The 27,809-nt window shown below is 48.1% G+C and overlaps 1 protein-coding gene across 1 annotated transcript in view; it reads right to left on the bottom strand.

Annotated features, from left to right (window-relative positions):
• The window catches only part of LOC126518710 (nose resistant to fluoxetine protein 6-like), a 188,052-nt gene extending 160,579 nt beyond the window's left edge, over positions 1-27,473 (bottom strand). The window contains exon 1 of the mRNA XM_050168475.3: positions 27,009-27,473. Within this exon, the coding sequence (XP_050024432.1) occupies positions 27,009-27,402 (394 nt within the window). The 5' untranslated portion in view covers positions 27,403-27,473. The remainder of the gene's footprint in view (positions 1-27,008) is intronic.
• Positions 27,474-27,809: the final 336 nt, after the last annotated feature.

The raw sequence follows: 27,809 nt of genomic DNA, 5'->3' as shown, positions 1-27,809 counted from the left end.
TTCCCAGTGCCACACACTCAGCTCAATAGAGCTCAAGCGGTGACTCTGAGATTGTTGCAAACAAGAACTTATCCAAGTCCAAACTTTATTAACAAGATATATCCTAAAAGAGAGATACCAATCAATTGCGAGAAGTGTAATGGCATCATTACTCTGGATCACATGCTTTGGCAGTGTCCTGTGACTTTCACAGACTGTGTCAAGGAGAGAGACTGGTGGCGGCGAGTCCTACACAGTGGAGTTCTTTCCGATCAAGTACAGGCCGTCCAGAAGGCCCATGATAGGGCGGTAAGGTTAAACCTTACTGTCCCGACGTGGGAGCCGCCTGCGTCAACCTAAGGGTTGATCTTCAGGACATTAAATGAAGTTCATCATACCATACCATACCATACCACCATGCCGACTAGTGAGTCTCTACCTCGACGAGAGAGGGCGCTAGGCGCTAACTTGCTCGGCGCGGTCGGAGCGAAATGCAGTGGGTAGCATTCGGCGCCGGACCAGGCCCCGCACACTCTCAAGTTCAACAAATGGCCACAGAGGGCGAAAAATCAATCGAGGCGCGTTTCAGCGTAAGCGCGCAAGTGGAGCTACTGTAATTTGGTCGCATACTTTAATTTGTGCTTTCTCTGCTAGGGGCGCTGAACATGCTGAATTTTTTACTTTACCCAAACTATTGACATAAACAATCGAGGCGTCTAAGGATGTTTATTTTACCTCAGGCAAATAGGCAGTAGATTTTTTTTAATTTGATTGTTGAAGCTGCTTTTTAGTCATAGCGTCAAGGTTTTTGTACTTGATTAACCACCGACAGTCGACAGCCTATTGGTATCGATGTGTTTCCTGGCCGTTGGCGTTCTAATACTACGGCGGTAAAACATTTCCGAAAAGCATGCTGGTTTCGTCTGCGAGTCATTACATAGAGTTGCTATAAAGAGGTCTACTCTTAGCAAAAGATAGTGCCGCATTCTGTTTAGGCGTTGATTATCATAATGAATGCGGCGGAGGTTGAGGGAGTACGCTTGAAGGTACGTTTTTATGCCGTTGATCTCTATAAGACCGTAAGTACGCAAACCGATGTCACAGAACACCCGATGCATCATTGTGTGTTCTCCGTCATCGCTTGTTTGCTGTACGCCTACTAATTCATTTCTTCTTCAAGTGTTGTATCCTCTTTTTGTCCTTGTTCTCTTGTGCTTCACTTACAGTATATCGTTCCGTCAGCTGTAATGCGCATTTGCAAAACCAATACATATTTGATAAGACGCAGTGGTTATCATAAATTCACTACACATGTATTAAGCTGGCACATATGGTTCAGATACAGATACCTGTATGCGGACTTGCACGACGTTGATACGGAGATTAGGATAATTATAAGTGGAGACGCACATGGTTGCACAGTTTTAAATGACCGCGTTGTATAAAACTAATAATGTGTGTGTAACAAGGTGCAACAGCCACAGAATAAAGAAAGCAGAGAGTCATTCACCTTCACTGTCGAAGTGCGAAGTAACGGTGCATATGTGTGCCCGAAGAAGAAAAAATGCCTGGGACAGGCGCACTTCGCGCTGCAGCTTACCACACTATATATATAAAAAAAATCGGCTTGTATCGGACTATATAGAGTGATTGTTGATGGAAGAGGACTCTGGTTTCTGCCTCCCAAGTGGGGGCACGGCTCAATGACTAGTATCGGACTATAGCTGTTGCGACCACGGCCGAGAAATTCGATCCGGATCGGGCTCGATCGCGATCAAAAGTGCGCCGTATGACACCCGTAAAGAAGAGGCAGCTGACGGCCGTAAGCTATTGCGTTCTTTCCGCCAAACTACCCGGCCTGGTAGTGCTCCAAAGATGCTGTATAAAAGTGACACGTGGTGACAGGGACATTTTATACTTAACAGCCAACCGTACGTTTTATAGCTTAGGTCTTCTTTCTTGTGCGTTTGTGCTACCCTTATTAATGAGACATTTCTTGACAATGTTCTTGACTATGTAACCGCGTTTGTTTGTGTGGGTGCGTAGACATGCGGTTTTTGTCTTGTAAAATGCAAATAAAATATTTTCAAGCTTACTAAATCATTGGTGTCGTGTGCCCTTATTCCAGTCGAGGCCATCGTGCCACCTGGAAACCGCATTCTGTAAGTAGCCCTACATGAAATGTAACAGCTGGAGCTCGGCGGAACAACTCGGGGTAACGGCGGCGTAATAAACGAAAAACCGCTCGGGATGCCCTTAAAAGTCAGTTCACAGTGTGCCTGAACTCGATATGACTCAGCGCTAGATATATATGTAGGCGCTACGTTTGCCACACAGCAACCTAACAGGCGGGAGCACAATCGAGGTGCAGCAGCCAGAAACCCAGTAAAGCGGCCATACTGTGGAAAACCCCGTTTCCGTTTCCTGTTGTACAGCGCCACCTGTGGTCGCATACTTTAGTTCACGACGCCACCGCTACGCTTATTTCCGTTGCACTGTGGAAGGTACAGTTTCCCTTCTCTAAGTTTGTATAGGTGTTCCGTGGCCGGACGACGTCCGAGCACGCTGAATGCCGCCGGTCGCGTCGGCGCCTGATGCCGTCGGACTGTAGAGGGTCGTGTTTTCGCCAACGTAACGTCGCCATGATGAGCGCGCGCGTTACGTCGGAGTGTATTGCCCCCTTTAGCCCCTTCACAACTGTCATTATCCGTGGCTCCCCACAGAAGCTTTGCAGAAACTGCAGCGCTTCCCTTTCTACTAACGTGCGAGGTCAGAGGGCACGCAGATAGAACTGTAGAGAGGAGAAGAAGGTAAGGGAGAAGATCTGCGTATTTTTGCTGCCAATCGCAGCCAAGCACGGGGAATGCGACGATTCAACCCGTGCAACGTTTCCTCTCGGAGGCAGGGCGACTGCACGCGTCAGGGCCGTCGGGCACCGATCAGGTGTGCACGCCTCCGTGGAAGCACGTCTGAGTTCGTCAGTGGGCTAAGCTGCCGTACAATCTAATTGCCGCTCGCGTTGTTGCCGCATGCAAAGCTTTGGAATATTACTGTGATAACGTGCGGTGCATGGAAACTGCGCCGATACTATCTGATGTGTTACATCACACCTGCCTATAAAATGTATGCGCTTGTGAATAAAGTGTTCTTGCTTTCTGGCCACTAGGTCATATCAACTGGTGACGAGGATGCTTAAACCCCGTAGGCAAAGGCGGCGAATGAACCGGACGGCAGAAAATTAGACGCGTTTTGGCGACTGAAAAGGCCTTCTTGTCGAGTACGTGCTTTGGGAGTATGACACCGCAGCTTGCAACGTGCGACAGTCTGCAGCGAGGCACGAGCAACGCCCCTGCACATGCGTCAACCGAAGCCGACATGAATGCAGCCAGCGGAGCTACATGCTGAGGGCTACGGAGCGCGACCTAAGCGGAGAACGATATCGAAGCTTCAGGCAACGGGTCCTGCGGACGCGGGGCAGACCGGCAAGGTGCAACGTAGCACAACCAGTCTGCAACAACGACCACAACGGGAACAGCACAGAGGTGGCGCTACGGTTCCTACTCACGGACAGAAATATCGCGCGTAGGCAAGATCGCAGAGTTTGATCCTAAGTTGCAGAATTCTGAATCTTACTTAGACCGATTTGAACTGTTTGAGCAAGCGAATGACATAAAGGAGGAAAATACGCTACCGGTATTCTTGACGGTGATAGGAGCCGAAGCTTATGAAGCCTTGAAGAACATTGTCGTGCCAGCTTCTCCAAGCGAGACAACATACGTGGAAGCCAAGCGTTTGCTAAAAGAGCATTACAGTCCACGAAGCTCGGTGATTGCTGAGCGCTGTAGATTTAATAAGCGGACGCAGCACGAAGGGGAAAGCGTAGAAAATTTCCTAGTGGAGTTAAAACGCTTGGCTAGAAAATGCAGCTATGGCGACTTCCTACAGGATGCTCTCCGCGACAGGCTCATGGTAGGGGTACGGAATGAGATCCAGCGCACCTTGTTCACGGAAGAGAAGCTGACCTTTGAAAGCGCCTGCAAGATTGCCTTGGACCGAGAAGTGGCGGAAAGAGAGGCGGCGCTTATGAAAGGAAGGGACAAGGAAGAGTCGTTAAATGCAGGTAGGAGCCATTCGAAGAAATGGACTAAAAAGGCGTAAATGAGCCACGTACCTAAGAGAGAGCGATGTGAAAGATGCGGCAGAGGGCATTCTGCAAGCGTGTGCTTGTACAAAAATTGCGTGTGCCGTAACTGCTCATAAGTAGGACACTTGAGAAAAATGTGCACAGCAGCGCAGTCAAAGAGAGCAAATGCAGTAGAATGTCCTGATGAGGATTACGAGCACGAAGTGTATTATTTTGTAAATATGACGCACTCGTCTTTTGATGTCTATATTCAGGTGGAAGGTAAACAGCTTAACATGCTACGGAGCGGCTATGCATGTAGTACCAGAGCACATGTACGATTCACATTTTGCCCATATCGCATGTCAGCCCATCAAAGTTAAACTTCGCACGTACGCAGGAGAACAAATGATACTTAAATGGTAGTGTGAAGTATCGGTAGTATACAAAGATCAGAGCATGATGCTGCAAATAGTAGTAGTTAAAGATAACGGACGGAAACTACCAGCATTCTTTGGACGGAATTGGCTTGAACGTCTTAAGCTAGACTGGGGTGAAATTGGTCAGGTAACTGCAGAGGACAGAGTTGTTTCATTGCAGAAAAAGTACCCTGCAGTGTTTTCTCAGATACTAGGCACTGTGAAAAATTTTGATGCAAGAATAGCCCTGAATGCAAACGCTGTGCCAGTATTTTGTCGTGCCAGGTCTGTTCCATTTGCACTTAAAGAGAACGTGGAAAAACAACTCTACGATATGGTGGAAACAGGCATGCTACGACAAGTACCGCATAGCGACTCGGCAACCCCGCTAGTGGCAGTGCCCAAGAATAACGGCAGACCTAGTCTCTGCGGAGAGTACAAAATTACAATTAATCCAGTGTTAAAAAAAATTGGCTGATGGCTTAGCTTGGTTAAGCCTGGAAGATTGCGAAAGCAATACGCTTGGCTGCGCCTTGGTTCGGCTGATGGTGTGGACATGGTTGCCCTTTGTTAAACTTATGGCTATACATCATCCGACATAGCGCAAGGCAGCGCGCCGACCACTGCAACGTTACTAGACTAGCTTCAGTTTTAAAACTCGGCGCCGTTGCGCGGAACCGCCACCCGCCCGCGCCTTCGTGGCGCTGCAGTCGCGCCCGGCTTCACTTCCTCATGACTACCTCACTAGCCGACTACGCGGGCAGGCCGGACTAAGCACGCGGTGCAGCGTTGATGTATTCTGTGGTTCGTTGTTGAGAGCGAATTTCGCAAGCATGTCATCCTTGGAACTGTAGCCTTCGCCGAGTTTCTTAAGAATATCAGCAGACGATGCCGCCGTGCTGCGTACCTGGCTGCATAGGCCGCTATCGGAACGATGTCAACAGTTCGGTGCACCGCTTTTTCTCTGCTCCCAGCAAAGCGACGCTTCGCTCGGCGTGAAACAGAGCGATTCCTCGTACCGACCGGGAACTCTCTGCGAAATCAACGGCACGCGCTCGTGCCACTGTTCCCGCTTTCGTCGTCGTCTTCCACAGCTGGCTGCGTGGCCGTTCATCTTTCCAGCGTAGAATTTCACTTCACTTTTGTCGTCGTAATGGGGAGGCCGCGTTTACGGGGGTATGAGCCACTCATGGTCTTACGGAACGGAAAGATTTAATTTTGAAGAAATTTAATTTCGAAGAATTACAAGCGGCAAGTCGCAGGCGAAGGCTGCTAACCACGCCGCCGAGCAAACTCGAGACATCGAACGCAAGCGGCAACTGCGGACTGCGGGCATACCGTCAGTGACGTCGTTCTCTCTCGTAGCTGATTGTGTGTGTAACCTCATAACTGAGAAATACTTTAATGAACCCTCAACCCAGTGATAAACACAGGGGCCGCACGTTTCAGTTTCGCTGATTAAGCATCTTCACGGAATGAAAAATCTGATTTCTTTCTTTTCCTTTTCTTTTCTTTTTTTTTTTGTGGCTTGTGTGTACAAAGACCGACCTCATCTTTCTTTTTGTAGCGCTTCTTTGGCGTGGTGAGAAGCTTCGGTGGGGATGAAGATCATCCTACAATCACGCACTTAGGCCAGATATTCAGGCTCGTGAGCCTAAACTGCGCGAAACGTTAAGACGACAGGAAGAAACACACGACATTTAGAAACGCAGCTTGTGCGCTTCGCTGTATGCGTTTCTTCCTTTCGTGCAGTTTACCCTTCTTTCAGTATTAACGAACTGGCGCGATAAATCTTATTGCTGTAGGTGGATACCGCTTTCTCTAGGTATCACTAATTCGGACAAGGGAGAACGCCAGCGAGCGCGAAACACGCGCAAACTGCCCGTCCGCACGAGCTCAAGGCTGTGACGAGGCGTCTGCAGTGGAGCCCGATGGAACAGCGTTGCCCTCTGGCGGCTGTCACAGAAGTGGCGACAGCGGCTGTAAGCGCGCGGGCGGGGAGTTTTACAACTGAAGCTAGTCTAGTAACGTTGGACCACTGTGAGGAGCCGAGCTGTAGCCCCATTTATCCTCCTAGCGTGACGTCACACCAGCGAGCGCCCTCTCTCGGTAGCGCCGCAGTAGCGGCGTGCAAGGCTTCGCCTCCACCATCGATGCCGCGAGCTGGGGCCCCGTCTCTCGGTCTGGCGTGACGTCACACGGTCACGTGACGCGCAGCTGTGTAAGGAGGCGCCACGACCACCGATGGGCCAAAAGTGCGAGCAGTATTGCTTTCGCAATAAAACAATAATCCGCTACCCAGGCCAAAAGACCTGTACTCAACAATTGCAGGCGGTAAAGTGTTCTGTGTTCTTGACCTGTCCGCAGCGCCTTCCATGTGTTGTGGCTAGTGCACCCGCAATATTTCAGCCCATGAAGGACGAAGTACTGAAAGACATTCCGCATGTAGGGTGCTATATTGATGATGTGATCGTGGCAGGATCTGACACAGCTACCTGTCGAAAGACGCTAGAGCGGGTCCTTGAAAGGCTACGTCAGTGTAACATCACGTTGAACGCCCACAAATGCCGTTTTTCAAAGAATCGGTGACTTTTTTGGGTCACACAGTGACTGCTGAAGGGATTTTTGCTACGGAAGCAAATGTAAGGGCGATTGTTGATGCACCTGAGCCCACTAACGTCACAGAACTAAAAGCAGCCGACGATTACGTTACTTCCTAATGCGAAATTTGAGCCCAGCAAATAAGCTGTTTCACCCTGACTGTTTGCGAGCCTTTGTTTGCGTTTGGCCTCGGCCTCGGCCGCGCGAACGGTAGAGTCTTCTCTGCGACGGCGATGAGCTTCTGCTTCAGCCTCGCTTACTGCTGGTTGCTCTCGACGGCGGCGATGAGCCTCCGCTTCGGCGGTGCGAACGGCAGGGTCTTCTCGGCGGCGGCGATGAGCTTCTGCTTCAGCCTCGCTTACTGCTGGTTGCTCTCGACGGCGGCGATGAGCCTCCGCTTCGGCGGCGCGAACGGCAGGGTCTTCTCGGCGGCGGCGCTTAGCCTCTGCTTCGGCGACGCGTACTCCTGGATCATCTCGACGGCGGCGACGGTAAGCTTCTGCTTCGGCGGCACGCACCTCTGGATTCTGACGGCGACGGCGCTGGGCCTCTGCTCTGGCAGCTCGTTTAGCAGCAGCAGCAGCAGCAGCAGACGGAGGACTTCCATCGGTCGTCTCGCTCATGGCTCAGAAAGAACTGGCAGATAATTTCGCAGTGGCGAACGGCAGCGGCAATTTCGGCTCGGGCGGTGCACATATACAGATCCACCGCCACCGATCTGGCTCTCTGATTGCCACCGCACAGGGCGAACGGCAGCGGCAATTTCGGCTCGGGCGGTGCACATATACAGATCCGCCGCCACCGATCTGGCTCTGTGATTGCCACCGCACAGGGGTTGCATTGGAGGAGGAGCGAAGAAAGGAATTAAGTTCGAGCCGGCGCTTTGACAACCGGAGACTCGCAGGAAGAGGGGGGAGGGGGGCGGCGTGTACACCCAGCGGCAAACGATGGGGGCAGAAGCGCGCGCAGCAGGCGGACAACACGATAAAGGGAGGAGGGAAGAGATAGCAGCGACTGACTGATGCCGCTGACGCCGATAGTGAGTCAACCCCAGCTGCGGAGTTGGTTTCAGGGACAACGCCGCCGATGCCGACACAAACAATATGATACCCTCGCTTCCGCAGCGCTAAGAACCAGGTCTAGCCGTGGGAAGGTGGTCACGTATTCGTCGACGTGCCGGGGCCTACGTGAAACAACCGGCGCGTCGGCAACTGAAGAGCACCCTATCCGCCACACAAGAACAGGAGGGGGGGGGGACCCTTTCCTCCTCCTTCTGCATGGCGGCGACGGTGTTCTATGCAGTCACGTTATCTTGACTCTCTAGCGGCGTCAGCGGCATCCAGCGGTATCAGTCGGTCGCTGCTAGCGCTGGGGGGATGAAAGGGGGGCGGAGCTGGTTACGAGGCCGACGACAACGCCGACGACGACGCGAAACCCAGGAACGGACGCCAAAGAGCTGCGCTCTAAAAACACATTTGGGTATGCTAAATTTCTACTCAATGTTACTGAGGAACTGTGCAAGCGTCGCTGAGCCACTGTATCGGCTTTTAAAAAAAGATAACAAGTGGTCGTGGAACAAGGAATGCAGCGATGCCTTCGCAGATACAAAACAACTGCTTGGTAGCAGCAAAGTCCTCACGTTCTACGACGTTGACAAACCGATCGGAGTGCTTTGTGACGCGTCGTCCTGTAGCCTAGGCGCAGTCATATTTCATGAAACTGCTGACGGAGAAGAAAGGCCTATCGCGTTTGCTTCGCGAAGCCTCAGCGCAGCGGAAAAAAAGTAGGCGCAGTGGGAACGGGAAGCGTTTGCCTTGATATTTGGACTTAAAATGTTTCACCGTTATCTATATGTGCGGAACTTTACAATATACACCGACCATCAGCCGCTACTTGGTATCTTGGGCGAAGGAAAACCTACACCAGCGTTAGCTACAGCACGCATGCAGCGCTGGGCAATGACCTTTGCAGCCTACTGGTACCGCCTTAAGGACCGTAAGGGAAAGACCATGGATGTGGCTCACGCCTTGTCCAGATTGCCTCAAGTAGTGCCGGCTGAAGAAGAATCGGTAGAATGTTTTTCAGTCTTTCAATGTCTTCCAGTGACAGCCGACGAAATTGCCAAAGCGTTCAGAGGATGTTTGACACTAAGGGCCGGATTCTGATGTGCTCTTAACCTTAGACCGTTTCCCTACTTTCCGCAAGGAGTAATCCATGCTACCTAAACGTTAGGCGCCCTCGGAAGGCCACCGCAAACTTTAAAAGCTTCCTTTCGCCTTCCCTGTGGAAGGAGCGCCTCACCACAGAATGTGTAACGTTAGAGGCTTCTGGTTTAGAGATTACTTACAAAAATGCAAAATATTTGTAATGAATTGCCAAGGTAAAGCGCCGGGACTGTTAAAATTGCATTTCTACTTTAATACCGGGGCATAAATTCCATTTCTTTGGTTAATAACATAAACGTAGTTAAAAAAATGATGCATATGGCAGGAAAGAAAATTCGGTCTAGCAACTGTGGCAGCATCTGAGTTCGGTTGGTCAGGCGCCGCTTTCTTTTTTTGCGTGCGTTTGGTTTCGTGTGTGTATTTGCGAAGAATACCCCTTTCCTGTTTCGGAGGACTTCTGCGTCGTATCCACCGGGACTTTTAATGGGTATATGAGTTCAATCGATGCACCCAGTAACCCCAAGGAAACATGTCATGACTACCCTCGCTTCACTGGCGTTTGGCAGGCGAACGTACTTGGGACACAGACGTAGGCATATCAGTAAAACACGTTGTGGGGCTAGTTGGTGCATAGCTTTCAATTGATTAAGCGCCAAAAGTGACGGCACACAAGAAGAAATACAGACAGGACAAGCGCCTTGTCCTGTCTGTATTTCTTCTTGTGTGCCGTCACTTTTGGCGCTTAATCAATTGAAAGATAGGCATATCAGCTGTGTCACTTCCCAAATACATGGGCACACAGAGGGTTGGGATACACACACAAGGTCGCCTACAACAGTTTGCATGGCACCCGTTCCGTAATAACGCAGTGCGATGAGGTCCTTCAAGAGAGCAGGCAGCGGCTCTCCTTTGTTGTCAGTGTTACAATGCACTTGAAAAAGGGCAGTACTAGCGAAACACAAAAGACGCGCACACAAGGAAACGGTGTTAGACACGGACGGACGCTGGATTTTCAACTGTACTTTATTGAAATTTACATCGCCGCACTTAACCTCGAACGCATGCGCATCTTCAACTCCTTCCAAGACATGTGCACAGAGAACACCTCGAAGATACATTACCATGTGAAAAACAGCCTACGCATGCGCAACTTCTACTCCTCCCAAGACCTGTGCATGAATGTCGGTTTTTTATTGATCATAATTTAACTACTCAATAAGTAAGCATGTTCGTTGTTTGTTAAACACAAAGACGTATCACTGACACAAATTTATTTCTCATTTCCAATGTGAAAAGTTTCTAAGATTTCGCGTTCGTATCTGGTCTTACCCTTCCCCAGAATGGTCACACCATCGAAAAATGGCGCACTTTTTTTGCACTTATTGCAGCCGCGGTAATGAACCACCAAATTGCTTGCTTGGTCGCCGCTTAAGGATAGGTTATATTCTCGTAAGCGCTTGTTAACACACCTACCTGTCTGGTCTATATAGACTTTGCCACAAGCCAAGGGAATGCGGTAAACAACCCCAGTGTTGCACTTGATGAAAGGTGCCACATGTCTAACTTTACAGGCCCCTCTCTTGTTCCCATCGTTTTCAATCGTCCCACATAAGCTAGCCGTCTCTATATTTGTCACGTAATTACTTCTGTTTCTGGAACCAATAAATCTGAATCTGAATCTGAATTTGCAAGGTGCAGAAAACACAACGCTTACACCTTGCCTTCCCGCCACCTTCTGAATGATGTGGGAGATTTTATGAATGTATGGTATTACTTCGAGTTGTTTTCTTCGCTCTGATGTCGGTGACTTCTGGCTTGCTAGACCCTTTAATTTCCGCAAACTGGCTTCAGCAACAGCCTTAATGACAGAGAGGGAAACCTGCTGCAAGCAACCACTCAACCTGCTGTTTCAGGCTATACGCCATGCGGTGGCAGCAGCTCTTCTGCACTGCGTCCAGAAGGCGTCCAACCGCTATACCCCTCTTGACTAGCTTAGACTGATTGGAATCATATGGCATTAGCGCTTTAGTCCGGGGTGAAAACATCGAGCAGACATGGTCATTGTCATGAAAAGTTAGTTGTAAGTCGAGGAATCTAATTCCTTTGTCATCTGGCAGTTCGTAGGTGAAATTTAAACCGCGGGAGAATTCCTTAAAACCAGATAAAATACCCTGTGCTATACTATCTACTATGTCCCCTGGTGAAAGCCTTAAAAAGATCAAAAAATCTTCAACGTATCTAAAGATACATGGTCGTTGTTCAAGGATGTGACAATGAGGTTGTCAATTTTTGCCAAGAAAATACTGCATAGCACAGGGGTAACGCTAGCTGCTGCCACCGCATGGCGTATAGCCTGAAACAGCAGGTTGAGAGGTTGCTTGCAGCAGGTTTCCCTCTCTGTCATTAAGGCTGTTGCTGAAGCCAGTTTGCGGAAATTAAAGGGTCTAGCAAGCCAGAAGTCACCGATATCAGAGCGAAGAAAGCAACTCGAAGTAATACCATACATTCATAAAATCTCCCACATCATTCAGAAGGTGGCGGGAAGGCAAGGTGTAAGCGTTGTTTTCTGCACCTTGTAAATTGGCTAGCTTATGCGGGAGGATTGCAAAAGAGGCGAACAAGAGAGGGGCCTGTAAAGTTAAACATGTGACACCCTTCATCAAGTGCAACACTGGGGTTCTTTATCACATTCTGTTGGCTTGTGGTAAAGCCTATATAGGGCAGACAGGTTGTTAACGTGTTAACGTGTTGTTAACGTGTTAACAAGCGCTTGCAAGAACATAGCCTATCCATAAGCGGAGACCATGCAAGCAATTTGGCGGTTCATTACCGCGGCTGGAATAAGTGCAAAAAAAGGTGCGCCATTGTTCGGTGGTGTGACCATTTTGGCGAAGGGCAAGAACAGATACGAACGCGGAATCTTAGAAGCTTTTCACATTGGAAATGAGAAACAAATTTGTGTCAGTGATACGTCTTTGTATTTAACGAACAAGGAACGTGTTTACTTATCGAGTAGGTAAAATATGATCAATAAGAAAACTGACTTTCATGCACATGTCTTGGGAGGAGTTGAAGATGCGCATGCATTGCTGGTTATGTGCGGTAATGTAAATTTGAATAAAGTACAGTTGAAAAACCAGCGTCCGTCCGTGTCTAACACCTTTTCCTTGTGTGCGCGTCCTTTGTGTTTCACTGGTACCCCCCTTTTTCAAGTTCATCATGCACCAACTGGTCCAAGAGCTCGCACTGTTACAATGAAGTTGCAGCTCTGCCATTATGGCTGTAACAGCTCGCTTGGAAAAACGTTACCGGGCTAGAAAGTCCACTTCGTCGTAGTATTCCAGTGGATTCTTCCTGTCAATCAGACGCCGGGCTGGAGTCAAAGGCAGAGGCTTGTACACAGTCGCGTAAAGTTCATTTGCTCGTCGAAGAAACCGTGCATTGCTTTCAAAGCTATCGTCTACGGATAAATATCGCAAGGCCGTCATTCTCGCCGCTCGCTTTCAGAAAACCAAAGTAAAAAGACATGGCACAAAACGCGGTCTGCGGAAACAAACTGGACGTCAATACACGGCGGCTGGCTACCGTGACCTTGGCTGCGCACGGCATCTATTCTAGCCGAGCGTACCGCGTACAAAGTCGTGCGGAGAAGCATGCGTCCAGTTAGAGGAGCACGGTTAGGAAGCATGAAGGTAGCATTCCGGCTCTCTAAGCGCGGGGAAGCACCAAGGAGACCCTAACTTAGTGCCCCTTACTAAGGTACGTTCCAGAATTGATGCCAGGTCGCCTTACAGCGTGTGAGACATCCTTAGTAAGGAAAGGAGTGTTTCAGAATCCGGGCTTAAGTGGTGTAGCTGACTTTACTCTCAATGGTTGGCCTAGTTGCAGCTCAGAACTCAAGGCGTATTACGTACGCCGAGATAAATTGCCACTGCAGCAGGGCTGCGTAACGTGGGTAGTCCGGGTAGCTATCCCTGAAGTGCTGAGGTATCGCGTGCTCGACCTGTTACACAATGAACATCCTGGCGCAAGTCGCATGAAAATGCTGGCCCCAGTTTTTTTTTTTGGTGGCCTGGAATTGACCAAGCCATAGAAGAGTACGTAAATAAATGTACGATATGCCAGGCAGTGCAACCGCAGTGCGGCCTGTGCCACTTGATCCATGGAGATATCCTATTAGACGCTGGTCACGCGTGCATGTAGACTTTGCTCAAACAAGTGCAAATGTGTTTCTTGTTCTTGTTGACTCGTATTCCAAGTGGGTCGACGTATGGCCAATGTAGTCCACGTATACTGCAAAGACAATTGAAAAGCTTCGAAGTGCTTTTGCAGCTTACGGTTTCCCCGAACCATTGTTAAGCGATAATGGGCGGCAATTTACTGCAGCCGAGTTTGCAGACTTCATTGCCGGCGTGAAACACGGTCGCACTCCTCTTTATCATGCACCTTCAAACGGCGCAGCCAAACGGACTGTGCACACTGTGAAAACGTGCTCTCATAAGCCAAGTCTTGGAAAGCAATTGGTCAGGTGTACATGTTATTCGTTCCAGGAACGTATTGAAAGTTTTTTGATGGCATATCGCAACACACCCAGTAGTGTGACAGGAAAGACACCATCTGAGCTTTTTCTTACGCGACAGCCACGCACGAAACTTGTATTGTTGAAACCAGACTTTTCGAGAGCAATGCTCACCAAGCAGCAAGCACCAAAAGAACAGCGAGATAGGTGTCACGGGAGTGAGTGCTTGTTTGATGTTGGTGGTCAAGTGTTTGCGAAAAGTGTGCGCGGTAAATGTGCCTCGTGGGAGGAAGGTGTTGTGCACCAGGTTGTGAGTGCTGTGACGTATGTTGTAAAAGTGCGCGAACAACTCCGGTTTACGCACGCCTACCACTTGCGGTCACGTCCTGCTGACCCGGCAGCAAGGCTGGACCCGAGTCACAGGACCGGAGTCGAGACTCGGAAATCTTGTGACGCGGCACAGCGACATTGCAGCAGAGAGCACGTCATCGGGCGCAGAAAACGCAGCTTCAACACATCCAGTTCAGCGAGCTCGACAGCCTATTCCACCTGCCGGCCCGCCAACGGCATCTGCGCCCTCGACGTCGCAGCCGGAGGCACGGTTAGCTACACCGCCAGCGGAAAGACAACCGCTGCGGCGCAGCAGCCGCAAGCAACCGGACCGTTCCAAGCACGAGGACTTTGCAAAATAAACAAATAAATGTTATATGGAAGGAAATTTGATAACGCGCGGCGCATGGAAACTGCGCCGATGCTATCTGACGTGTGACGTCACGCCTGCCTATAAAATGTATACGCTTGTGAATAAAGTGTTCTTTGCTTTGGTGGCCACTAGGTCATGTCAATTACGTAAGAAGTTAAACACAAAGGCGAGCTAGTCATGGGCGGACATCATAAAAAGAAGCACAAAAACGGGACGAGAACCAAGATGACGAAGAAATTTCGTATCTTTCGGCTAGACAAAAGGTGGTTTTTTTCGGAAAACTGTATTTTATCTAGCACATTCCCCTCATTCAAGACCTTGCGCTCTTGTATGTTTTGTCGCTTTCTTCTTGTGCAATATATTGCTTTCAGCGCAACAAACACGAGAGTTGAGGTAAGTCGGCATAATAGTTTGGTTACCTGTTTCTGCATATCCACCTGATCATATTAGAGAAAAAGAACTGCCATCATGTCATTCATTTAGTTTACTTCATTACGCACGCGACACTACGAAGCGCAGCTCTCGGTCCAAACCCCACGTGACGCAGAATCATGGCGTAAAATGAAGCTGCCGTCGCACTTCCTAGTTCCCATGACATTATTCCGATAGCCGCTTTGAGGAACCCCCTCAACCCCAATGTAGGGTAGCAAACCGAGTGTTCGTCTGGTTGAGCCTTTCCTGTCCTTGCTCTCATTCTATTCCCCATTTGGACCCACAGCGACTCCCGCACCTCGAGCAGAGAGACTTTGTCGCATGATGTGGCGAAGCACACATTTTTACGTCGCCAAGCCACGGCCCACTGCAACGCGAGCCACGCATATGCCGAGCCCAACTGCAACTACGCGGCCCTTTCAAATACATGTAAAACGCAAAAACGCTTTTCTGAAATAACCCCTGGACAAATCTTGATGATAGTTGTTGCATTTGAGAGAGAAAGTTAAGTTCTAGTGAGTGTTTGAATCACAATTTCTATTTATGGCCTGAAATTTATTAAGATCATTTTCTAAAATTCGCAACTTTCAAAAAATTAGGCACACGAAGTTTATAAATTAATAGCTCGGCATAAAAACAGATATTGCGGTTGTGTAAACGGCAACAATTAGAGACTTTAAAGCGCACAAATTCGGATATCTTAATTTATATCTTTAATGAATTTGTCACGTTGTGTAGAAGAGTTCTGCAAAAGCTGTATTTTCATATTACTCAATGTTTTTTTCCATTTGTGCGTGACATTAATTCTGTCCGCTTTGGATGTTTTATCACCTGCAATTCACATAATTGTGATATCATTTTTTCTTGCTGAGTTAGAGAGTTGTAAGCTTCATAGTTTTGTTTTCTGAAAATTTTCAATTGTTGCAAGTTTTCAATAAAAAATTACCAATCTAAATCGAAAATTGGAAACCAACAGTCACTATATCTTAAGTTTTTCTTTTAAATGCAACAAACCTCGTTAAATTTGATGCAGTAGTTGCCGAGAAAAACTAATTCTCCTTTTACATGTATTTATTTATATAAGAGCACCCGAGCTGAAGCTTTAGCTCGGGCCCAACTCCGACGCGGCCTATTCAAATACATGTAAAAACGCAAAAACGTTTTTGTGAGATAACCCCTGGACCGATTTTGATGAAATTTGTTGCATTTGAAAGAGAAAGTTAAATTCTAGTGATTCTTTGAAGCGGAATTTTGATTTAAGGCTTCAATTTTCTCAAAACTATTTTCAAATATTTGACCGTTTGAAAAAAAATAGAAGCACGAAGTTTACAAATTGATAGCTCTGCATCAAAAACTGATATCGCGGTTCTGTAAACGGCATCCATTGGATCATTCCAAGCGGACATATTCAATATGTCATTTTACATCTTACGTGAATTGTTACGTTGGTTACAATGGTTTTACAAAAGTTGTATTTCCCTATGACTAAATTTTTTTACATTTATGTGTAAGATATCAATTTTGTCCGCTTTGGATGTACTATTAGATAATATTTACAGAATTGTAGTATCATTTTTTGTTGTTGAGTTACGGAGTTGTGAACTTGATAGTTTCGTTTTTGAAAATTTTCAATTTTTGGCAACTTTTAATAAAAAATTGACAACCTAACTCAAAAGTTCGAAATCAACAGTCACTAGATTTTAAGTTTTTCTTTTAAATGCAAGAAACCTCGTCATATTTGGTGCAGTGGTTGCCGAGAAAAATGAATTCTCCTTTTACATGTATTTAGATAGGAGCACTCGAGCTAAAGCTTCCTCTTAACGGTTCCGCGTGTGTAATTAGGTAAGTTTAACGAATAATTTCACATCAATTATCATGGTCTACATGGAAATTTTGAAACGGACAAAGATGTAACCAGACTTTTGTGACGATTCGCTCTAGCTTTCTCACATAATTGTGCCGTAAAGTACTAAGAAGGTTATCGTTGTATTTAGTTTAAGTAGTAAACTATTTTTTTTTTCAGGCATGAGGTCCTACCCAGCAGACAATTCACCTGTAGTGACGTTACTCGAGTAAATATCTTTTTTTTGTAATTGTTCGAATTAAAAAAAAGAAAGATTACCATCCTAGAACTGGTACAGTGGAACATCCAAAGGAAGAAACAAGCCGAGCCAGCCAGATAAAGGAACAGAGCGCTGACTGCCAACTGCTTTATTGGCCAGTTGCACAAAATATATACCGGCAAGAAAGCATCAGGACCAGTGGCCACAATAGTTCACAAAACCGATAGAAGGCTGCACCATCGTGAGTCGCAGAAGGCGCCATTCTGCTGTGCTAGGTTAAACGGATCATGAAATCTTGCTTCCTGTTGAGATGGGCACAAAGATGGCACGCAACGCACGTGCTGACAGCCCTTGCTATGAGATCAGCTTCAATGATCTCCCGCGTAAGTTGTGATCGCTGCTTTTTTAGCACTTCACACCGATAAAAATTGGGTTTACATCCATAGTCGCGACATTGAATCCTAAGTGTCCTTGTATAGCCCGGTGCACATTGTAATCATGTTCTTTTAGCCTTTCATTAAGGCAGCAACCGGTTGGACCTATAAATCTCTTACCGCATGATAGTGGAATTGAATAAACAACTGCAACAACGCAAGATTGAAAACGATTCTTGTGCATAGTCGAACAGACTGTAGTGCGCGGATGGAACGCATTTACGACAGTACAGAGCCTGCGTAGCGTAATCGGAGCAGAAAACACTACTTCCACCCTTGCGGCCAATCTTTTTTTATCTGTGAGAGACTCCATGCAAATATGGTATGACTATCGGCCTTTTGTGATCATTATTTCTTTGTTGAACTTCCGTGTCACTGTCATTCTTTAGTTGCTTTAATAGCTTATCAGCTATGGCCGACAGTAGTGTGGTCGGGCACACGAAGGCCGATCAACTTGACCTGCAAAGCTGCGCAGCATGGTATCATGACAAGATTTCCTGAGGGCATTTGTAAGAAAAAGATTAGTGATGCTTCGCTTGACCAGCTTAGAATGGGCTGAGTTAAATGATAAAGGAGGTTTCCCGCTTCTTGGTTCGTACATCCAGCATACATGGTCACGTGAAAGAAGTAAATTGAGGTCTAAAAATTGTAAGCTGTTGTCACTGGGCATCTCATGGGTGGACACGAGCGGATGAAAGCAAATGTTATAAGTTTTCACAATTTTGTCTGATGTGGGTGGAAAGCAGCGTTGTCGCGATCAACAAAGACCAAAAAATCATCTATCAAACGGCATACTTTAACGACATTTCGTTTATCTAGCATGCTCAATAGCAGCCGGTGATGATGAGCAAGGTAGATGTCACTTAGGACAGGGGCCAGGCATGAGCCAATGCACAAACCACTGTTTTGAATGCAGGTCCGGTCATTAAAAAATACAAATGTCGATTTTAGGTATAACGATAAAATTTCAGTGAGGCTGCTGTTATGAACACCAGTGAGATTCTGAAAAGCTATTGCACCAAAGGAATCAATGGCATCCTCAACACACTGCAACAACTTGTCGTGCGGTAAAGAAAAATATAAATATTTTATGTCTACTGAATAAGCTTGTAATAAGCTCTTTGAGCTCTGTGAGGAAGTTTGTCAAAGCGTCCGAGTTCCTTATTAAACTAGGGTCGTCAACAGTAAGCAAGTTCAGTTTCTCTTGTAAAAACAATGCCACGGATTTCTGCCACGTCCCTTTTTCTGTTACATAACCCGCAAGGGGTCGTCAATTTTATGTCTTGGCCGTGAAAAACATGTCAAGGCTCAGTTTCTTGCAATCATCGGCTGATTTGGAAAGTTCTCCGAAACCCAACGCGTTGCACAGCATTTTTGCTTCGGATTTAACTTTGGGCAACGAAATTGCAACCACGGGTGGAAAGACAGAATGGATGGCAGTGGTAGCTTTCGTGAGGAACAAAGAATTAGGCAAACCCGCAAATCCACCTTCTTTGTTTGAATCGAAAGAGCAAGGGAGTGCTCTTTAAAGTAACTCACAACGTTCTTGATTAGAAACTTCTTGCTTGGCTGCTTGAAGCGCGAAATCACATCGACAGCCCCCGTGTGACGTCGAAGTGCGGCGTCAAATGAAGCGGCCGTCGCAGCCGCCAATCGGAACTGCGTACAGCTCGCGATTCGACGTCACTGCAGCAGCAGGAGAGAGAGACTGCTTTCTTGAGCGCTATGGCGAAGCCTCATGTTGCGATGTATTTTCACGGCCCAGGGGGTTGTCTAGCTTATATTACAACGTATCCGCTACATCCGCTAAATTTAAAACGTCTGCCATCGTGGTAAAAGCGATCCCGATGAATTCGCTTAGTTATCTCAGCAGAATTTTGACAAGCCGGCTGAAACGCTTCGTAAGTATGCCTGCGGAGTGTATCAGAAAATGCGCGTTCGAAATTCTTTATACTCTACTATTACTATTTTTTTACTATATGGGAAACATTGTTGCCTCGCCGATAGAAAACCCCAATACTGGACACGTTCGTTGACGATCTCTCCCCCCTAATGCGCACAGCCCTACGAATGTACGAGCCGCAAAATACGCCGTTATCAACGCGAGGAAAAGAAACTGTACAGTGACAGCGCAGTTTTACTCCAGAGGTTCCGCCTTGCTTCGCCTGGGTGAGGTCCAGTCACACGATTATGCGCAGAATGTCACGCCGACAACAGCGCAGTGCGGGCGCCCGACAAGCCGCATGATCGCAAAAAGGAAGCCAAGCTCTGTCGTCTTCAGGCTGCAGTAATAACTATCCGGCTGCAAGCAGGATGCCATCGTTCCTTCCTCAAATGTCCAGCAGCAGTTACGCCGTGTTTTAGATTGCAGCGCGCACTGAGTGGGGAGTTAGAAACAGACAGCTGTGCGGTCACTGCCGAGTGCATATTTCCAGTAGTATTAAGAACTGCGGTACCTTTAATCGTTTTTTTACTTGTTTATTATCGTGCTCAAGATCATCACTCTGGTTCACTTTTCTTTTCGTCTTCCATTTACCGTGTATGCTGAATCTCTGGCATTCGCCGAGCGGTACCGAAGCCATCCCACACGTGTACTGCAGGTATGAAGGAAGGAAGGCGCGGGGACGGCGGGGGGTGAGCTCGTCGAAAAGGAAGGAAGGAGCGGTAGGGAGAAAGAGCGAGTTCTTCCAAGCCACTTCCTCGCTTCCTCGGGCGGCCAGAAAGGGCAAAACAGCGCTCTCTCTCTCTGGACGAAACAATATCTGGAGGAAGCCACTGGGTGTCTGCGAGCGTGTTCGATGAAGAAAGTCGTTGCCGCACCATGAGAATACACGCGTTTGCTGCAGCAGAGAGGGCCCCGTTGCGGCGACACTTATACGGGAAGCAGTGCAAGAAAAGCGAAAGTGCCCTCCCCCTCGAGCGGCTAAAAGAGATAACCGCGCCGACTGCTATATATAGAGATTCTCGATGCGTCCGCATACATAGTCCGGCGCAGGATGTTACCAGGGAGAGGAAAAAAAAAGGATTCTGGGAGAGAAGCCCCGCGACGATCTGAGGCGCCCGACCCAGTTTTATTTTGCCATATTTTTTTTTCTATCGGACCCGTTTGTGCGCGTAGATGTCGATCTGCACGGGTGGATGGTTTTTTGTTTCTTTATGTATTAGCCTACCCCCTCCTCCCCCCCCCCCCCCCCGCGACTCTTTCTTGCTGTTCCGATATGCCAGGACAAACCAGCCTATAAATGAACGCGGGCCGATTGGCTTGAGGTCAGGGCAAAACGCACACCGTAGTGAGTGAACCTGGCGAGCTGGTGTGTTGGGCATCGTGCGTGCCGAGTGGGCCTGGAAAAGTACGCCCTCCACCGGGGCGAATAAGCGGCCTCTGGAACAACCGGGCAATATAGGAAAGGAGCAAACGGGACGGGCCGGACGCATTCCGTCAGATTGAAAGCCATGGGACAAGTTCGCGGGCAGTGGGGCGACGCAAGTTCGGAGCCGGTAGACCCTTCCCTCTTTTCTGTGAACGTGAACCAGATCGACCTATCGGTGGTGTCCACCCCACTGATGCCCGGTGTGTAACAGGCGTGTGTGCCTCTCTTCGAGAACATGCCCCATCGTGTGTCCAGAGTCGTCGGTGTGCGCGAGCATTGCTGCTCCGTTACCAATAGAACACTTCTGCGCGAAGCGTTGTCAACTGCATGGATCTCTGGTACTGCCCGCTGTTTGACAGCGCATTCGTACCACATGTAACGCTGTGCGCGTACAGACCAAGGGTTATCAGGAGCAGGAAGGGCAGCGGCTTTTTTCCAAGCCGAGGTGACGGTTGACTCCGCGCTTTCTGACCGTCTTGCATTTTATAGCGGGGAGTGAGTGAGCAAGCTTGTTTTTGCCGCAGACGCATTAGGTTTCGCAGGATTTTCGTGACGTGATATCTGAAATTCGAAGCAACTAACATCACTTTCCTGGCCATATCATGACATCCCATTCGAGAAGGGAAGTCCGCAATTCAACGAAAGACTACATTGAATAAAAGAATCCATAAATTTCAACAGATTTTTGAGGAGAGATGCGTCAAAAAAAGAAAAGCGTGCGTTAAAACTGTTACTCGGAGTCAAACTCGGGTCTGTGGTGCACAGGTGTAGCTGTAGGATGGACGCGCTAACCACTGAAATGGAACCCTGCAACAAGGTTTAATTCCCTGTGGTCATTCTGTTAACGGAAGTTTCATGTGGATGTTGCTGTTTCGTTTTAATTAATTCTAGGCTGGCTTCTTTTTCGTCATCAATACACCAAAAATCACAATACTAAGAACATCGGAATGTAGGAAGATTGAAAAACTCGCCCAGCAGTTCCTGCCAGAACTAGGACCAGAAAAAAAAAGAAAGAAAGAAAGAGAAAACCGAGTCTACTCTGTCGACTCCTTCCTCAACAGCTCGTTCGAAGTGTCGAGCGCGAGCGACGTCGAATCGGAGATTGGTGTGTTCTACGCGCAAACATCAACGGCAGACAGTGTGCTGTCACGGCGATGTCTCTTCGGCTGCTCGAAGCCCGTTAATTTCCCACCGCTTGCGTCCATGAAGGAGATCAAAGATGGAGACATTAAGGACCAGGTCTGTTTGGCTTTTTTTGACACAAAAACGTAGCCAATGAGCGATCGTGGGCACCTACCATTAATTACAATGAAACAGCAGCAGCAATGTGAAGAACGTGCGAGCAGTACAACCTTCTGATCTACGAGCCTCGCGGCAAGCTCTTCCCCATTTCCGCAACGTGTCCAGTGCCATCGCGTAAGTCGCGAAGCCGGTCATGAACCGTGAATTGCAAGACGCGCACGTCAGCAGCTTCGCTTGTTTCCTGGGCAATGATAATGCTGCAGCGGCAATCGTTTCTGAATACTCAGCACACCTGTCGAACACTGATCTGGCTCGGTTAGCTGTGTGTCCCAGGCGCAGCAGTAGAGATCCAATTACATAGGGGTTGGAAAAAGATTCCAGGTCTATCTTACCCCCTCCCCCTCCGCTTCCCCGCACGGGGAAACTTCTCCACGCGAACGGTGGAAGACAAATCGAAGGTGAGATCGCTTGCACTTGCAAGTAAGGTTGCGCATGCTACATGTAAGCATTATATTAATAAGTCGTTTTAGGAATAGTGCGAATCCAGTGCAAACTAAAAGCAAGGGCTGAGGAAGACAGATGTCAATAAAACAAAGCTCTGAGATTTCATATGTGATGTCCACATCCGTAGAAGTGCCTGCGGTGTTTTTAGTGAACATTCAAGCCCTTAAGACAACCAAAAATGAATGAATCAAGTTTTGCAAATAGTGACAGGACTAAGATTATATGACTCTTCCTGGTACTTACCTGGAAAAAAATCAATTATGGCATTTTACATGCCGAAACCACGACCTGATTATGAAGTACGCCGTAGCGGGGGACTTGGGAATCATTTGGACCAGCTGGGATTTTTTTAGCAAGCTTCTGAACCTAAGCACACGGGTACTTTCGCATTTTGCCCCCATCGAACTGCGGCCGCCGTGACCGGGATTGGATCGTGCGAACCGGGCTTAGCAGCCGAACATCATCGCCACTAAGCAATGGGTGTACCTTGGAAGCAGCGCGTGAAACCACTTTGCATAGTTAATTACAGCCTACTTGACGACTAAAATTATAGCTGTTGAAATCACTTTCACGAGTTTGGGCTGGGCGTGAGCGGTTACAACCGCCTGAATTGTAGCTCGATGCGTTGCTACGTCTACACGCTTTTATACGTAGCGGGAGGCAGTGTCGCTCTGAACGGAATACCATTTTAATAGCAAAATTTACTACAGAATGAAAGCTTAGCAACAAACTAAGCTATGTACACAAACAGCACAGTTGTGTTTGATACCAAAAAAAATTTCTTGGGGTAGTTGGTGTGATATTGCACGTAAGTAATGGGCGAGCTGACGGAGACGTAGCGAAGGAACGCACCGTCCTATCTCGTTCCTTGCACAGTCTCCGTCTGCTCGGACCGTACGCGTTTAACCTTTGGTCACACTCTATTCGAGGTGGCATGAACGTCACGTGACCAATACGAGATCGTAGCCGTAGTGTCGTATGAAGTGGCGGCTGTCAGCCTGTCGCTCGGCAGTGCATGCCAGGGCGTCTCTTGGTTGTTCCAACACGCTCAGGCTAGAATACACTGTCGTCAAAAGCGTTCGTGCGCCTAAGTGCGGAAGGCACTTATCGCTCGTGTCAGGAAAGCTGTCCCTGGAGGTACTAAGGAGAGTTTTAGCGTGTCCCGTTTACGCGGTCTGAGCCGTACTGTAATGCGGTAATTTCCTGCTTTGCACTTGCTCCCGTTTAGCCAGGCGGAAAGTGTTAATGTGGAAGGCCACTGGCTTCTCCGTATGGTCGTGCGTCATGGTTTAACGTTGTTGCTCCACCACTGTACATATGCAAAGTGTGTCTAAGAGGGCACAGCTTCTCTTAAGTGTCGTTAGTTCTTACTACCATAATATATGCCCCCCTCCCAACCCCACCCCTCTCTACTTGTCGAAATCATTCTTTCATTCAAGAGAGAAACAGAAAGTTTGCATGCCATGCAGACAATAGCAAGCGGTGGTATAATCAGGCGACTCCTGAAACTGCACAACAGCTCTTCGCGCGTGAAGACGCTCACGTGGCTTCCCCGTGCGCAGCGTCCGCACCCTGAATTGTCACTCCAAAACCTCATGCAACAAAATTTAACAGGGTTACGGCCGAGGACGAAGTTTATCGAACCAAGCAGGACACTTCGGATCAGTTGTCGCCGCAATAAGGTGATAACTGCACGAACTTTCTACGGCATTTCCTACGTAGCTCCGTAGATGTTGCATCTGAGCCCTGCTTAGCTTTTTGGATTTAAGCATTTGTCCACAGTTTGTCACAACGTTGCAGCTGCGTGCTTAAGGCGGCGCGTTTAATTTATTCTTCCTTTCTTTAACCGAACGAAATCGTTTTTTACAAAATTTGACTTGGTGGAGAAGTTGTCACACATTTAAAAGAGCCATTGACCTTCCGGAAACCGCATACAGTACGCATACGAACACAGTTATTGATGTAACATGAGTTTTCCCTCTTGAACCATTACTTATCTTGCCCGTTGTCTTTTATGAGTTTTATTTGCGCCGCGACCCACGCCTCTAGCTATGGGTCTTCGTGCTGTAATGGAGAGGGCGTTGCTGCTGCCGCCTCCCAAATACAAGCAGCAGGCTTCGTCTCTGGGGACGCACAAAGCTTTGGGAACAGCGCGTGTCTTCGGCCTGGATCATCGGCCTCCTGCGCATGCTGCGAGCCATCTTTTCTTTTTCGCAAGCCGCGGAGGATGTACTCGGCAGGAGCGTTTCCACGGATGCGTCGCCCGTGTGTATAGCGCACAGTCTCTTCTGGGCTGGGCCGTGCTACTCACGACTTTGTGAATCCCTCTACATCCGGTTCGTGTGTCTTCTTTCGTGTGAACCAGCAACCTGTGACGGGACTAACATAACCAGGTTGCAGATAAGGCGGCAGCCCCTACTAAAAACGCGCCTGTGGAGAAATTGAGTAAAGAAGTTCAGGTCGGTGCCGACGAGCAGTACCCCCCTCCCCACGATACCCACCTTCTGCGCAAGATTCAACACGTGGTCAAAGACAGCCTTATAACCCCGTGATTCAGCTGAAGCGTATTGTATCGAGATAGACTGCGCCACCTGACGCACAACGCCACTGAACGTTTGGGAAATAAATGTTTCTAAATAAATTTTTTAATCATGTTGCTTGAGCGGCGAGTGTTCTCTCAACATTACACAGTACAGATGCTACAACAACATTACACAGTACAAACTAGCTTACTGGCTGCAAAACAAAGGCACAGCGCACCGTCAACAACTATGGAACAGGAAATGTCACTTTGTATTGATCCTGGAATATTACTTTCTTTTTCCGTATATGTTGGAGTGGTAGTAAGAGACTGAGCATTTGATAGATACAAAAGACCAGACCTTCCACCTACATGCTGAAGCTATTTGATTGTACCGGGTCACTCAGCTAGGTTTGCGATTTGTAGCTAGAAGGCCTGATGGTTTTACCAGCATGGCTTCAACCATGCGGTAACATTTCGCTACTGGGATCTCCTCTAAAAGTATTAATAACTTTCTTTACTGAGAGTGATATTGTATCTAATGCATCAACGCAAAGCATCACCTCGTGTGTGTGCCTTTATTTCATTATTTGCTATTTAATTGACTTGGTTGATTGACATAAGTTTGACTGCAGAAGCGGCAGAACGTGTCATATTGTGCCTGCATTTTTTTTATATTGACTGCTTAGGCTTCTTTTCGAAACGTGGTTTGTTACCAGAAAGTTTTTCATATCAGCTCTGGTTATCATACATTTATAATTGTAGAATTTTCTATTTTGGTGTTGGAGCAGCCTGCAACACAATAATCGCCGATACGTCAATTGTCCAAATACATGACTCATTCACTAACTGTTGTCAGTATATATATATATATATATATATATATATATATATGGCATGCCAGTTTTTCGTGTACAAGGCATAGAATCCACGAAATTTCCGGCAAAAAATATTTCGTAACTGATGGCAGTCTCAAGAGCGCAAGAGAGAGCAATGAGCGGAACGGCATGGAGTTCAGCAGACAAGCGCCCGGTTTTCCACCCAACACTGGGGATAAGGGAAATGGGTAATAGAAAAAGGATATGATCATGCCTAGACAACTGGCCGGTATCAATCTCGTAATTCTAACAAGAATATGATCTGATTACCCAAAATTTTAATTAAAATGTACCTAATTATCTCGCTACTCTGATTATTACGTATTAAGATGATGATCTTTGGCGCTGCAAATAATGCATTGCCGTAAAAAAATTATCTGCATTGCACTGTCCGAAGATAATGCCGGCAGTTCCCGTGTCAATCAGGTGGTATACGTGTACTGTTTTCGATTACATACTCCTGGGTTCGACTGAAGTTGGCTTGGTTAGGCATGAATGGAAACGACTACAAGTGACGTTGTTAACGTGGAAGGCATATGCGGTTTAAGAAAGTTCCATCATCCTATCGAGCGCAAGTCAGAGACAGCAATTATCACTTTTACTCTTCTTCCTTGCCTTGGTAAACCGCACCTACCGCAAGCCACCGTTCGGATGAATGCCGTGACAATCAATCAAATCCAGCTCAAGCATTTTTTGGCAAGAAATACATCCCCTTTGACATCCTGCGACAACACAATTTTACACTCACGCTTGAAGTGCGTAAGAGAATCACCACAAAGGGGCACGAATTTGCATGCACCGGCGCTACAGCATACGTTAGAACTTCTCGCCAGATGCAACGCGAGCATCAAGTATGCAAGAAGTTGCGGCTCGAAGCTGATTGCCGTGCGACCGGCGTTACGTTTTCTTATCTTTTTTTTTTTTTCGAAGTACAGCGTTCTAGAAAAACTTTCTAGAAGATTGTACATCGAAGCCCGCGCAACTACATGGCAACCTTGGCTGCGCCAAATGCAGTTAGACCCTATGAATTCGCGGAATCTAACGTCGCACTTACTTCTTATGCTTTCCAGGTTGAGCTTGCGCAATCCTCCGATGACTCGCAATAGGGAGAGAAAGCAGTCCGTGTTCAGGTCGAGCCCGGCTACTAGCGTCGTCAACTCCGGCAACAGCTGGTCCAGCGCCCCGTTGGTAAGGCTCGAGAGCTTGCGCTCGAGCACTTCCCAGTCGGCCTGGACATCGTAGGCGGCACTGCCGCGGTCCTGTGAGGCCTCACGCGGCTTGGCTTCCGTCACAGCGCCACTGTCGCCGGCGATCGCCTGAGGCGTCGTGGGTGGCGGAGGAGACGCTTCACACACACCACCCGCGAAGACGGACAAAAGCAAGAACGCGACGACGACCGGAGTGGCGGCATCGCCCCGGTTCTGACGGGCGCGCTTAGGACACCGCATCGTGGATCGACGACGACAAGATGCCGCGGCGCGCGGGCATCGGCCCCGGCGTTTCCTTCGTGGTGGGATGCGGCCTGTCTCTCCGTTCGAGTGGGGTGTCGCGGCGTCTGCGGCGGCGCTTTTAAAAGCGCGGCGCCCTTCTTTCCTGCAGATGCGGAAAGCGCTTTTCTTGGTCAAGGTGGTCTTCGCCCCCAAGAGGCCGCCTGCAGCGCGCGTGACTCGGCCAGCGCGACGCGGGCCAAGTGCGCGTCGGCGAGAAGCGCGCCATTCTGAGGAGGAGTGGTCCCGCCCTCTGAACCCGGAGCGATTCTTGGACGCCTTTCGGAACGCTTGCGTCCACACCGGCATCTGTATACGCAGGGCATTTGTGTAACAGCGGCAACAACTGCACTGTAGTTAGGCGCAGT

The sequence above is a fragment of the Dermacentor andersoni genome, chromosome 1 (genome assembly GCF_023375885.2).
Source record: "Dermacentor andersoni chromosome 1, qqDerAnde1_hic_scaffold, whole genome shotgun sequence".
Taxonomy (NCBI): Eukaryota; Metazoa; Arthropoda; class Arachnida; order Ixodida; family Ixodidae; genus Dermacentor; species Dermacentor andersoni.
This window is presented reverse-complemented; position numbering and strand designations above follow the sequence as displayed.